At 40.8% G+C, this 15,215-nt stretch overlaps 2 protein-coding genes across 2 annotated transcripts; both read left to right on the forward strand.

The window, feature by feature from the left end:
- The first annotated feature begins 2,343 nt into the window (after positions 1–2,343).
- Positions 2,344–4,930, forward strand: LOC113133724 (coxsackievirus and adenovirus receptor homolog). Its single transcript, XM_026312571.1, has 6 exons — positions 2,344–2,419; positions 2,508–3,304; positions 3,532–3,624; positions 3,819–3,911; positions 4,106–4,213; positions 4,375–4,930. The coding sequence occupies exons 1-6, from the start codon at positions 2,404–2,406 to the stop codon at positions 4,513–4,515; spliced, it is 1,248 nt and encodes a 415-aa protein (XP_026168356.1). The 5' UTR covers positions 2,344–2,403; the 3' UTR covers positions 4,516–4,930.
- LOC113133723 (uncharacterized) lies at positions 4,548–11,510 on the forward strand. The gene is made up of 9 exons (XM_026312569.1): positions 4,548–4,651; positions 6,667–6,729; positions 7,545–7,666; positions 7,761–7,857; positions 7,980–8,106; positions 8,306–10,291; positions 10,382–10,565; positions 10,755–10,978; positions 11,111–11,510. The coding sequence occupies exons 2-9, from the start codon at positions 6,727–6,729 to the stop codon at positions 11,470–11,472; spliced, it is 3,105 nt and encodes a 1,034-aa protein (XP_026168354.1). The 5' UTR covers positions 4,548–4,651; positions 6,667–6,726; the 3' UTR covers positions 11,473–11,510.
- The last annotated feature ends 3,705 nt before the right edge of the window (positions 11,511–15,215 follow it).

Consider the following 15,215-nt stretch of genomic DNA (forward strand, 5'->3'; position numbering starts at 1 on the left):
TTAGCATCACTTTTGGGGCCCCTCTTATGCTCCACTGGCACAAAATGCACCTATGCCCCACCGGGTGGATGTCAGCTTTCAGTCGAAAGTGGTTCCAGATCTCTACTATGGCAGAGTAGCACCCAAAAACTTTGACTTCCAAATTTTAATTTATGCAAATGAGGCGACCCACACCACATTTAGCATCACTTTTGGGGCCCCTCTTATGCTCCACTGGCAGAAAATGCACCTGTGCCCCACCGGGTGGATGTCAGCTTTTAGTCAAAAGTGGTTCCACGTCTCTAGCTCATACTACGGCAGAGTAGCGCCCAAAAATGTTTGCTGGATCTAGGGCCTGATTTTTCATTGTGACCCCTTGACCTTTCAAACATAAACTGTCTTAAATCGACAACGCAAAGGCTTACAGACATGGGACCAGGTGTTCCCAGATGCTCTCGAACAGCTCTATCACATATGTCAGAGTCACATCTGTACCTCGTTTTTTTTGCATCACAGCTCGAATTGGCTTCAGACTCAGCAGGGCCATCAAGGCTTGAAGCTCCTTAGGCCTTGCGGGCAAGGGAAGTGAAAAAGAGCAAGTTGCCCATACTTGGTCGTACAACCTCGAGTGAGACGTCTACGGAAAGGTCTGGGTGCGCTGGACGCGGGTATCCTGAAACTAGAGCTCTACTCCACTGCTGTGAGGCACTAGGGGGCGCTGAACTTTGGACATTTTCACCTCATTAAGTGTTGTATCTCTGTAAGGGAGGCACTGAGGTATAAGATTTGGACATCGTTGGAAAGCTCTCACAGTGCTCAATCACATATGTCAGCCCCCACAGGGTGGAGCTCTCTTGGGGTACAGTCGGTCATCGAGGCATGCGTGAGCCACCTCTCTTCGAAGGGCTCGCCGCAGCAAACATGACGGTGATCCTGACATCCCCGAGGGTGCCAGCCTCAAGGAGTTACGGTCATGTATATTACTTAGGCTGCTTCCACATGTACGTCTATTGACTTCCAAATCTGAATCTGATCAAAGGGGGTCTGCTTCCATGCCTTTCAGGGTCCCATGTAGGGCCATATCCAGGGGGACAGTAGGATTAAAAATAGACACATGGCATCAGTAGAATGCCAGCTTTCAGCCAAGGGTAGTTTTGTATCTGTAGTCCTAGTCTGTAGTGTAACCCTAACCCTAAGACTGAGTGGAATATCCAGTGGTGTCAATTCAGTATTTTTGCTCAGTAGTTGTACACTGTAAACAGTGACACTTTTGCTTGGCCTTGTCAAACTGGTCAGAATGTCTGTAGAGCAGCCTACGTAGGTTTGCCCATGCCCACAGTGCCCAGAGTAAGCCCAGACCTGCCCACTGAGGGTCCATGTGGGCATGTTTACTGAGTATTTGCTGAATATTGTGATCGGTGAAAACTCACAAGCTTATTTTGCTATAAAGGTACAGTGACACTGAAATGAGAGAAATTAATATGTAAATAGTTTGATGTAGGGAATATAGATGCACTTGTAGATTATAATGTGGAAGAGCATATGCTATAGTGACTAACAGTGTATGCCATATTGTCTTGGTCTCCATGATTGTTGTGCCAGCAAGGTAAGTTGGTCCTTTAAAAACAATATTTTTTGACTGTTTTAGCCCGTTTGGACAGTTTTATTTCATTTGTATCATCTTACAACAAGCTTAGGCTCAAGTTGACATGGTTTTCATTAGTCTTTAGCTGGACTTTAACTTTTTAAAATGCGTTTTTCCTTTTGCTACATAGCATGCTAACATGCTAGTGTAATAAATTGGAATCTGGATCAACATGATTCGATCTTTAAAAACTATTTTTTGACTGTTTTTAATACATCTAGACAGTTTTATTTCATTTGCATTATCTAACAACAAGCTTAGGCTCAAGTTGACATGGTTTTCATTAGTCTTTAACTGGACTTTAACTTTTTAAATTGTGTTTTCATTTTCGCTACTTAGCATGTAACATGCTAATGTAATAAATTGGAATCTGGGTCAATAGGATTCAATTTTTAAAAACTATTTTTTGACTGTTTTTAATTCATCTAGACAGTTTTATTTCATTTGCATTATCTTAGAACAAGCTTAGGCTCAAGTTGGCATGGTTTTCATTAGTCTTTAGCTGGATTTTAACTTCTTAAATGGTATTTTCATTTTTGCTACTTAGCATGCTAACATGCTAGTGTAATAAATTGGAATCTGGGTCAATGTAATTTGATCTTCCATATTTTCATTTAAGAAAATATTAAGACAATCCATATTTGAAGCTAATCAACTGAAAGTTTGAATGTATTTATAAAATTTTTCTTTTGAACCTTGTCTTATATAAAGATGCCCATTCCCAGAACGTCTTTATTGAAAAGGTGTCATCAAAGATCCCTCATCTCCAGGCACAGGCTATGGCGTTTCTGGATGGTCTGTATTGTCTCATTTTTGCCTTCCACTGCACAGCCATGTTTTGGACTGAAGATTATCTCAAGCTCAGTGTCACCTACATATGCAGCAGTGGGAGACAGTGTGACCCTCAGGTGTCACTTCAACCTTGCTCCTGAGGACTTGGGAGTACTGGATATCGAATGGAGTATCAAGCCTTCAGATGTCCGTGAAGAAGAGACACTCGTCATCTGGTATGCTGGAAATCACATATATGATGGATATGATCCATTCAGGGGGAGAGTTCAGTTTGTATCTCCTGATCCTGCAAGTGGCAATGCTTCAATAAGCATCACTGACCTGACACCTACAGACCACAACACCTATCAATGCAAGGTTAGAAAACTTCCTGGAATCAGCATGATCAACATGGACCTGAATGTAATGGAGAGACCAACTGAACCTGAGTGCAATCTGGAAGGCGTGGTTGACTTGGGTCACAAAGTGGTGCTCAGATGTAGGAGCACACAAGGCAGCTCCCCCATGTGGTACAGCTGGTACAAGGAAAGCAGAAACAAGATGCTCCCTAATGATGGCTATGTTAGTTCTGTGCAAGGTGACCTGTTTTTAACAGTAACCAAAGAAAATATCCTGGGGACCTACATTTGTACAGCTCAAAACCTTGTGGGAATGGACACTTGTCGGTTAACACTCAAATTCAGCTCAGCAGTTAGGATTAGAGTTGCAGCAGCTGCTGCAGGTACTGCACTTATCACCATCATCATCATAGCTATCATCATTTTCTGCCATCACAAAAGAAAAATTGAGCTGCACTTAGGATGTGAGATCATAGAAGATGAAATGCCCCCCCACCAATGGCTGCCTAAAAAGAGTCAACAGGTCATACCTTCAAGGAGTGTACTGAAGGTGAGGAAGGTGTGTAATATTTAATGACTAAACTTTGGAAAGGCTTTGATTGTGTTCTTATGTAACATAACTTTTGCAAGATGTCTTGTTAATGTATGTGAATTTGCATGTGAATCAATATTTCCTAATATGGAAATCAGTAGATGTGAACATGGCAGTCAGAATATGTACTTGCACAGAGTCACTCTAAAAAGGGTTTAGAGACATCCATGTGTATTTCTGTACAGGAGGAATTCAAGAACAAGATGCTGGAGAACAAAAATGACAAGAAGTCTGAAAAGGACAGTGAGTACGTGGATATGACATCCAAACAGTGGATGGTATGTGTCAACAAGCAAATAGGTTAAAAGAGAAATACTCACTGAGCATACTCAGAGTTTGTATACTGCACAAATTGTGAATCAATATTTACTAAAGTGGAAATCAGTAGATGTGAACATGGCAGTCAGAACATGTACTTGCACAGAGTCACTCTAAAAAGGGTTTAGAGACATCCATGTGTATTTCTGTACAGGAGGAATTCAAGAACAAGATGCTGGAGAACAAAAATGACAAGAAGTCTGAAAAGGACAGTGAGTACGTGGATATGACATCCAAACAGTGGATGGTATGTGTCAACAAGAAAATAGGTTAAAAGAGAAATACTCACTGAGCATACTCAGAGTTTGTATACTGCACAAATTGTGAATCAATATTTGCTAATGTGGAAATCGGTAGTTGTGAACATGGCAGTCAGAAAATGTACTTGCACAGAGTCACTCTAAAAAGGGTTTAGAAACATCCATGTGTATTTCTGTACAGGAGGAATTCAAGAACAAGATGCTGGAGAACAAAAATGACAAGAAGTCTGAAGAGGACAGTGGGTACATGGATATGATATCCCAACTGTATGTGTCAACAAGCAAACAGGTTAAAAGAGAAATAATCACTGAGCATACTCAGAATTTGTATACTGCAGAAATTGTGAATCAATATTTGCTAATGTGGAAATCAGCAGATGTAAACATGGCAGTCAGAACATGTACTAACTCTAAAAAAGGGTTTAGAAACATTCATCTATTTCTGTACAGGAGGAAACAAAGAAAAAGATGCTGGAGAACAACTCTAAGAAGTCTGAAGAGGACAATCTGTATGACATACCCGTCGAACCTGGGCAGATGTCTGAAGAGGACAATCTGTATGAGATATCGTTCGACCCTGGGCAGAAGTAAGAAGAGGACAATCTGTACGACATGCAGTGACCCCTTGACCTGGTTAATGGTTAAAGACCCAGCTGTTGCCATGTGTTGAAGTGTTCCTGGACAAAACCCCGTGTCCACTTACATATTTATTTTTATTTCAAGCTAGGTCAGCTTTAATATATTTAGTTGAAATATTTGCAATTTAAAATGGTTGTTTTATAACATATTTCTTTGGGTTCAAGTAAGGTCTGAGCAAGAACAGCAAGAAACTGTTGATGATCTTCAGGGGGCTATGCCCTGCTTTTTGCTTTATTATGTTTGAGGAGAGTTCAGGGTATTTAACATGACAAACATGTTCAGATCACACAAGGTACATTAAATGTATGCACTATGTACTATTAAATAAATGCTGATCACATGTACTTCAATGGGCAATATTATGAAGAAAGGGGTGATATCAGATTGGTACTAGGAAAAATTGGAAGTTTGTACATTACTGAATAAAGATAAGACGATGGCACCATTCCAGATACAAGTTCAAGAGAACCAAGAAATTCCATATTCTTAACTATTGGCTGTCATAGATGGAAATGTGGAAGTATTTCAAGGGTTCATATCTCAACAAGGGTGGGAGGGGGGCGGGTGATTCCAGGACTAAATGAAAGCTTATTGGTTGTTGAACCAATGCTGAGAACTGCATCACTGTAGATATAAGGAATGAGGAGATATGAAGGATCTAATAGATTCCAAATTCTGATCTGTTTGCTGGGCCAGAGATGGGAATTTGGAAGTATTTCAAGGGCTCATATCTCAAGAAGAGTGGGAGGTGGGTGGGTGATTCGAAGAACAAATGGAAGGTTGTCAATTGTTGTATCAACGCAGGGGCAGTTGCATCACTGTAGATACAAGTAATGAGGAGATATAAGGGAACCAAGATTTTCCAAATTCTGATCTGTTTGCTGGGCCAGACATGGGCATTTGGAAGTATTTAAAGGGCTCATATCTCAAAAAGAGTGGGAAGTTGAAGGGTGATTCCGGGACCAGATGAAAGCTTGTTGGTTGTTGAATCAAACACAGGGCAGTTGCATCCCTGTAGATACAAGTAATAAGGAGCTATAAGTGAACCAAGAGATTCCAAATTCTCATCTGTTGGGTGGGTCAGAGACAGTAATTTGGAAGTATTTCAAGGGCTCATATCTCAAGAAGAGTGGGAGGTGGGCGGGTGATTCGAGGAACAAATGGAAGGTTGTCAATTATTGAATAAACACAGGGCAGTTGCATCACTGTAGATACAAGTAATGAGGAGATATAAGAGAACCAAGATTTTCCAAATTCTGATCTGTTTGCTGGGCCAGAGATGGGCATTTGGAAGCACTTCAAGGGCTCATATCTCAATAAGGGTGTGAGGTGGGCCGGTGATTCCAGGACCAGATGAAAGCTTATTGTTGATTGCACAATTAAAAAGTTGCATCTCTGTAGATAGACGCTTTTTCTGTGTTGCCCCCTCTTTCTTTTTCAACCTCTGAGTCTTTTTCTCTTTCCCGCGTTGTCCTCCTCTTACTGTCCTTCCCCTTTTTGCTCTCTCCATGTGTATTTCTTGTCCTACCTCTTCCTGTTTCTGATATTTTCTCTCCCTCTTAATCTGGGGTCTGAGGGGGTTTTGGGGCCCTGGACAAGTTTGACATGTCCTGACATTTGTGCTTTTTTCAGTGTCTTTTAAACATATTACTGTCTAAATTTTGATAACACTGTAATCAGCACAAAATTGGCAACAATAATATGTGAGCAGCAAGTTTATACATGATTGTGTTTTTGAGAAAACAGGGTTTATGCATGGTTAGTGCAAAACTACAGTTTTTTATTCACTGAAATAAGACCATAAAACACAAACAGAACATTGGTTCACAAGATTTTGGAGAAATGCATCTTGCAGGCTAAAGTGTTTACTTCACAGTGTTGTGAATGTCATCTTGTTCACTCATTCACAGTAAACAATACAATTTTTTAAATTTTCTAAGACACTTTTTCTTCAGAAAATCCATATTCAAGAAGGTGTGTCTCAGGATGAATAGTCATGTGATTTACCTGAGAAGACAAAAGACGCACTGGCGTATTTGTCAACCCCAGCTATAATGTAGTTACTTTCCAGATTTTAATCTATAGATCTGCTATTGCATGTAGATGTAAACCTGGATTTCCTCTGCAAGCAGGAAATAGGAAGTCAGCAGCTGTACAAAGCACATGGTGAGTAAGAGTTAAGTCTCTAATTTATCAATTTTTATTAAAGCAATATGCTGAAACTTGTTTGATTTTGCCTTATTACAGTGTATAGCTTCCCTATGTCACAATTACCAGTGTTGTTATGCAGTTTTGAACTTCAAAAAAAATAATTTTAATTGCATTTGTGCTGTACATGAAATGTTATAACATAGATGTAAATGTGAACAATTGACTTATTTTTCCAAATTTTCATCTATGCCACTTTAAAAAATAGATTGAAATATGGAACATTAGACTAGTTGGGTAGCTACCTAACACATAAATTTCAGACTAATTAATTCTTGTCCAACATTCTGCCCTAAAGTGCTTTCAGATAAGACATGATTTTTGCTGTGCTTGCCAAGAAGGTTAGGCACAGTGGGGATGGGGGGAGCACAAATGCACAAACCGTGGGTGCCAACCAAAAAAAATACAGGAAGTGATTAGCAGGCAGGTAAGCATAAGGAAGATATTGTAAGCAGGCAAACCATTACTGGTCTATACTGGTGCTTGTTCTGATGAAAACCAGTTAAAGAACAAAAACTTTTAAGTTTTTGGCAGTATGATGGTCACTGGAGGCCTCAAACTCAGCATGCACCTGGAAAGGTTTTTTTATTTTTATTTTCTCCCTTTATCATTTTTAAATTGGGAATACTTGTCCCACTTAACCCTCTTGGACACGTGTTCTGCATTTCCAGTTCAAAAAGATGATGAATACATAAAAACAGGGGGTTTACTTTATGACATTTCGCTGAAGATGTGAAACCTCAATTTGGAGTGTCATTTTGATTTATCCCCAGGCAAACAAATTGTGTGGAATGTGTTTTGGAAACTTCTCCAACTTGAAGCAACACCTAAGAGAGTGCCACACAATTCCAAACAGAGAGGAGTTTCAGCTTCTCATGAAATATGGGCTTGCACGGTGAGATTAATTATTTTTCCTTTAATGTTTATGCCTAGATACCCTGTTGTTATTTGCATGGATTTCTGACTTGTTTTTTCATTTCATACCAAAGAACCCCAAAAAACTTGGATTGTGAAATATGTGGGAAGAAAACCCTTGTCCGTCTGGATAAACATCTCCAAGACTCACACAACATGGGTTCAAAAGAGGTACTTATATTCAGTGTTCTTAATTTGGCAATAACCTTCTGCAAGATCTGTTGTAAAATTGTTTTGTTTTTTTCATCTGAAGTTAGTTTAATATTAGAATAAGCAACATTTTATGTTAATAGGAACGAGAACTGATCATGAGGGAAGCCAAAAGGGCAGCCATAGTCAAAGAGCTGGCTAAACTGCGGGAGTCTGACCCCGATGTTCCCATGGTGTCAACGTTGGACATGGGCAACACTGCTAAACATGGTACTTTAAAGTGGTGTTAATATTGTTTGTGATTCCCTAAAAGAAGGTGCACTTAATCATATCCTATTTAGTTTTCTAAAAAAATAGTATAGCATTATATTATAGTTTTTACTATAAAAACCTAATAATGTTATTTCAACAGAAATTTGCAACCAATGGGTTTTAGTTTGCAATTTGAAACTATCATATTTTATTATAGATTACAATACTCCCCCTGTTTGTGGGAAACAATTTGAGGAGCCTGTTGAGGATGTCCAGGATGAGAACAAGATGGAGCCTAATTACTTGGATTTTCATTTATCCAGTGATTCAGCTGAGAATATTGATCCTCCCTCAGAAAACAACTTAACCACCAGATGTTCCACCCCCATACCTCTTAAAAATGATGAGAGAAACCTGTCCTCCAGTGACCCTCATGAGAGTACCAGTCAGCCACTTCCTTCAAGCCCTGTTTCTGGGTCCCACAATTCCTCTTCCTCTCCTCTTCACCAACATCCTTCCATCATACTGCCAATGTCCATGAATCCTCCATCATGTGAGAGTGAGCTTCCTTCATCCAACCTTCCAGGGCACTTGAGTGGCCAGAATGAACACCTGACTGCCTCCAGTGACCCTCATGAGAGTGCCAGTCAGCCACTTTTTTCAAACCCTGTTCCTGGGTTCAACAACTCCTTTTCCTCTCCTCTTCACCAACGTCCTTCCATCATACTGCCAATGTCCATGAATCCTCCATCATGTGAGAGTGAGCTTGGGCACTTGAGTGGCCAGACTGAACACCTGACTGCCTCCAGTAACCCTCATGAGAGTGCCAGTCAGCCACTTTTTTCAAGCCCTGTTCCTGGGTTCAACAACTCCTTTTCCTCTCCTCTTCACCAACGTCCTTCCATCATACTGCCAATGTCCATGAATCCTCCATCATGTGAGAGTGAGCTTCCTTCATCCAACCTTCCAGGGCACTTGAGTGGCCAGACTGAACACCTGACTGCCTCCAGTAACCCTCATGAGAGTGCCAGTCAGCCACTTTTTTCAAGCCCTGTTCCTGGGTTCAACAACTCCTTTTCCTCTCCTCTTCACCAACGTCCTTCCATCATACTGCCAATGTCCATGAATCCTCCATCATGTGAGAGTGAGCTTTCTTCATCCAACCTTCCAGGGCACTTGAGTGGCCAGACTGAACACCTGACTGCCTCCAGTGACCCTCATGAGAGTGCCAGTCAGCCACTTTTTTCAAGCCCTGTTCCTGGGTTCAACAACTCCTTTTCCTCTCCTCTTCACCAACGTTCTTCCATCATACTGCCAATGTCCATGAATCCTCCATCATGTGAGAGTGAGCTTCCTTCATCCAACCTTCCAGGGCACTTGAGCGGCCAGAGTGAACACTTGACTGCCTCCAGTAACCCTCATGAGATTACGAGTCAGCCACTTTTTTCAAGCCCTGTTCCTGGGTTCAACAAGTCCTCTTCTTCTCCTCTTCACCAACATCCTTCCATCATACTGCCAATGTCCATGAATCCTCCATCCTGTGAGAGTGAGCTTCCTTCATCCAACCTTCCAGGGCACTTGAGTGGCCAGACTGAACACCTGACTGCCTCCAGTGACCCTCATGAGAATGCCAGTCAGCCACTTTTTTCAAGCCCTGTTCCTGGGTTCAACAACTCCTTTTCCTCTCCTCTTCACCAACGTTCTTCCATCATACTGCCAATGTCCATGAATCCTCCATCATGTGAGAGTGAGCTTCCTTCATCCAACCTTCCAGGGCACTTGAGCGGCCAGAGTGAACACTTGACTGCCTCCAGTAACCCTCATGAGATTACGAGTCAGCCACTTTTTTCAAGCCCTGTTCCTGGGTTCAACAAGTCCTCTTCTTCTCCTCTTCACCAACATCCTTCCATCATACTGCCAATGTCCATGAATCCTCCATCCTGTGAGAGTGAGCTTCCTTCATCCAACCTTCCAGGGCACTTGAGTGGCCAGAATGAAAATTTGACTGGCACAATGACAAAGGTATGCTCATGCATCTCCCACTGGGAGGAATTTGAATCCAGGTTACAGTTGCTGGAGCAAAAGATGGATCGAATGATGACAGTGCAGCCACAGACTCTGAAGAGCCTACCATGGAATCCATCTCTTTCAGCTCAAAAAGGAGAACATATTGGCAAGGGAAAAACATCCAGATGTTTATTTGGTAAGTCATCATTTCTTTTTCAACTAGATGTTGGGGAGACATTTGTTTTTGTGGGATTGTACATCTAATGTTTACCATTTTTTAATGCAGAAAAGATTGTTCAAGACTTTGTAAAGTTTCGCCTAGGCCCACGGACAGGAAAGAAGGACAGGGATAATGCAAAGACATCCTCGAGCCATGCTCATCGCTTTTGCCTCTACATGGCTGCTGGCCTACCTTCCAGCTCCATCTGCCATGACCTAAGGTTCCTCAACCAAGTGGACAGGTTGCATGTGTGAGTAATTTTTTTGTCATATTTTAGTTCACCTAAAAATGACATCCACATTCTTATCTGTGGCTTTCAAATTGTAACCTATGAGGTTTTGAAATAGATAAAAATTTGGATGTTGTAGTACGGAATCTGGTATCTGATGAATGGCTTGGAAGTAAAATTAACTTGTAATTGTGTACCTTTTTTTCACAGCTGGCCAACCTACCTGGCTCAAAAGGGCTATGCACCCACATCAATAAAAATCATGGTGAGCAATGTGATCATGTTCTTCAAACATGTGGAAAACTCATTCCAGGTGGTTAGTCAGCTCGAACAGAAGGAACTGAGAGATATTCAGGACTTAATGAAGAGGATCCAGGCTGAGGTCCAAAAACAAGTTGTTGTCTACCAGCCAAAAGTGTTGCGCCAAAAGACAGGTAGATGTTGTCACTGTCTTTCAGTCTGATATTGTGTACTTTAGAAAAAAACATTTTGTTCTAGGTTTCTTATCTTAAGAAATTGAGACTGAATATCACACACTTGTGGTGTCTGTCACATTGTTTTCACAGAAAATCAGCTTGATGCAGTCCAGGAAAGCAAACTTATGATGGCTACCAAGGCAAAAAGGAGATTGAATTTGTCACATGAATCAAGCCAATCTGAAGTTCCAAAGAAAAAGCCGCAACTGAATGCTTGCATACCTTACAAGTGCTCTGTGGTGACTGATAGGTTGAGCGGATCTTTTGAGGAGAATCATCTCAACAAAATGAATACAACCAAGACCCTGCCCAAGCAGGGCAAAGACTGCCTGCATGAATCTGTGGAGAAGCAGCACACACTAGAATGTACTCCAGAAACCCCACCAGAGCAGATGGCTGATACCCCATCTGAGGAGAGTCTGGAGTATGCTTCTAATCTACCAATACAATAGACATAATAATTTGTGCCAAAACTCCATCTGAGGGGAGATCAGGGTACATGTTTTTGCCTTCTGCACCTGAAATCAATCTGCTCATTAGAATTTATGCCCATCATGTTTAGCAAGGGCAACAAAACATTGTAATTGTTTTTTTGGATTATTAAAAAATTGAAATATCTAAAAAAAAATTGTTTGATATTTAAAACAATACAAATAAGTTTTTATGTTTGTGTCTGTATAATACATCCAAGATTAATTCATTATCTCATAACTCAAGGCAGTTGCATCACTCTAGATACTTGTAATGAAGACCTAAAAGGGAACGAATAGATTCAAAATAATGATCCATTGGCCAGGCCAGAGATGGTAATTTGGAAGCACTTCAAGGGCTCATATCTTAAGAAGGGTGTGAGGTGGGCGGGTGATTCCAGGACCAGATGAAAGCTTATTCGTTGTTGAATCAATGCTGAGAATTGCATCACTGTAGATACAAGGAATGAGGAGATATGAAGGAACCAATAGATTCCAAATTATGATCTGTTGGCCAGGCCAGAGATGGTAATTTGGAAGCACTTCAAGGGGTCATATCTCAAGAAGGGTGTGAGGTTGCGGGTGATTCCAGGACTGATGAAAGCTTATTTATTGTTGAATCGACGCAGGGCAGTTGCATCACTGTAGATACAAATAATGAGGAGCTATAAGGGAACCAAGAAAAGCACTCATATCTCAACAAGGGTGGGAGGTGGGCGGGTGATTCCAGGACCAGATGAAAGCTTATTGTTGATTGCTCAATTAAGAAGTTGCATCACTGTAGATAGACTCTTTTTCTGTGTTGCCCCCTTTCTTTTTCAACCTCTGAGTCTTTTTTTCTTTCCCCCCTTGTCCTACCTCTTCCTGTTTCTGATATTTTCTCTCCCTCTTAATTCTCTGGGGTCTGAGGGGGTTTTGGGGCCCTGGACAAATTTTGACATGTCCTGACATTTGTACTTTTTTCAGTGTCTTTTAAACATATTAATGGCTAAAGTCTGATAACACTGTAATCAGCACAAAATTGGCTACAGTAATATGTGAGCAGCAAGTTTATACATGATTGTGTTTTTGAGAAAACAGGGTTTATGTTTGATTAGTGCAAAACTACAGTTTGTCATTCACTGAAATAAGACCATAAAACACAAACAGAACATTGGTTCACAAGACTTTGGAGACCAGCATGTTGTAGGCTAAAGTGTTTACTTCACAGTGTTGTGAATTTTCTAAGACACTTTTTGTCCAGACAGGCCATATGCAAGAAGGTGTCTCAGGATGAATAGTCATGTGATTTACCTGAGAACACAAAAGACGCACTCAACGACCAGATAAAGACGCGCATAATGAGCCTTTCAGTCAATGTGGCTGAGAGAGGATTAGTGCAGCACAATACAAAACAATGCGGAGCCAAACGTTCGTCATTTGCTTTAAAATCAGTGTTTTTACTCTGAGGACAAACTAAACTATTTGTCTCTGTTGTAACGGACACCATAGGAGACGGGAACAAGAAACATGTTTAAGCTCTTTATTTAGTACTCACAATATGTATGGGAAACGAGGAACCAGGAACGGTGTGTCTAAGGGAAGGTTACGGAGATCAGACAGAGAGTAGGAGTGAGGGAAGTCCATATATACTGGAGGGAGAGTGCAGACGAGGTGCAGGTGAGTGACTAGGGAACAGGTGAGACTGATTGTGGTGATTGCCAGGGGAAAAGCCTGGCAGAACCGTAACATCTGTGTGGAATATAAGAAGCGCTTCTTCACCTTCGTTGACACGCCATCATCCAAACGCGCAGAAAAAGTGAGTAAATTCTATGATGAAGTTTGACGTTTTATGTCATTTCTCGGGGGTGTGCACATATTTACCTGGTTCACCTGAGATTATTTACATGTGAACAGTGAACAGAGTACAAGGTGGGGTCGGGGTTACAGGTTTACCTGTAATGAGGTGAGACAGGAGAAAACGTACTTATCCTTACGTTCATATGGATTAAATAAAAGTGATGATTTTTTTCAACTTGAATTGTTTCATTTAAAAAAAACATTTCAAGCTTTCTAGCCATATAATTCTGGTTGTTTTATTTACGCGTCTGTGAAGAGAAATGACAGACAGTAAAGACAGACAGCGCACTCTGTCGGCTTTCTTTATTTAAAAAAAGCACAACGTTTTGTTTTTATTATGATGGTATACCACTAAAACTAGACCCTTTACAGATTTGAATGATAGATTTTTTTTTATCTGTACGATCAGAATTGACGTAATTTAACTTTGTTTTGGCGTTATCAGGAGAAGATGCGTCAAAACGCGTAGGCGTATTTGTCAACCCCAGCTATAATGTAGTTACTTTACCAGATTACCAGATTTTAATCTATAGATCTGCTATTGCATGTAGATGTAAACCTGGATTTCCTCTGCAAGCAGGAAATAGGAAGTCAGCAGCTGTACAAAGCACATGGTGAGTAAGAGTTAAGTCTCTAATTTATCAATTTTTATTAAAGCAATATGCTGAAACTTGTTTGATTTTGCCTTATTACAGTGTATATCTTCCCTATGTCACAATTACCAGTGTTGTTATGCAGTTTTGAACTTCAAAAAAGATCATTTTAATTGCATTTGTGCTGTACATGAAATGTTATAACATAGATGTAAATGTGAACAATTGACTTATTTTTCCAAATTTTCATCTATGCCACTTTAAAAAATAGATTGAAATATGGAACATTAGACTAGTTGGGTAGCTACCTAACACATAAATTTCAGACTAATTAATTCTTGTCCAACATTCTGCCCTAAAGTGCTTTCAGATAAGACATGATTTTTGCTGTGCTTGCCAAGAAGGTTAGGCACAGTGGGGATGGGGGGGAGCACAAATGCACAAACCGTGGGTGCCAACCAAAAAAATACAGGAAGTGATTAGCAGGCAGGTAAGCATTAGACTAGTTGAGTAATAATACCATAATTCATAAATTTCAGACATGGTTTTTTCTGCGCTTGCCATGAAGGTTAGGCGCAGTGGGGAGGGAGGGAGGGCGGGGGCAAATGCGCAAACCGTGGGTGCCAGTTACTAGGGAACCAAAAAAATACAGGAAGTGATTAGTGATTGAATACAGGAAGTACTGATGGCTGGATTATTTCAAGAAGCGGTATGTATTTGTCTGTGAATCAGTGCAATCTTTTTTTGTAAAGTGCCTAGAGATAATTGAATTGTGATTTGGTGCTTTACAAATAACATGAAATTGAAATTGAAATCAGTGAAAAGCCCAGGCTTTAATTTTGCTAATATGGAGAAGATGAGCTGCGGCATTGAAAAAGGTGTGGTTCCATGAAATCCTAAAACAGCGGCAGAAATTGGGTGATTTTAGGCTCATTCAGGTGCTGCACTTGTACCCTGAATGCCCTCAGGTGGACTTCAGGATGAGTCAGGACTAATTTGACAGCTTATTGAGGAGATTAGCACAAGGTTCATAAAAAAAGGACCAAATTTCTGCTTTTCTGCAGACCTGTCTGCAGGGAGCTGTCAGGTTACAGAACGCTGCGCGTTGAGTTGAATGAGTTGAGTTGAATGCCCCTTAACTTTGGTGGAACATGCCAGAACAGCAGGCCTGGCCCTGCATGGCGCAAGAGCACACCGGTGCTCTGCTGAGCTGGTCCCCTACCGTTCTGGTGCATTGCACTGAAGTTATAAGGGGTATGTTTTTAGCATGGTGCTATGCCCACCATGTCCTAT

This window comes from Mastacembelus armatus, unplaced genomic scaffold (assembly GCF_900324485.2).
Source record: "Mastacembelus armatus unplaced genomic scaffold, fMasArm1.2, whole genome shotgun sequence".
Classification (NCBI taxonomy): Eukaryota; Metazoa; Chordata; class Actinopteri; order Synbranchiformes; family Mastacembelidae; genus Mastacembelus; species Mastacembelus armatus.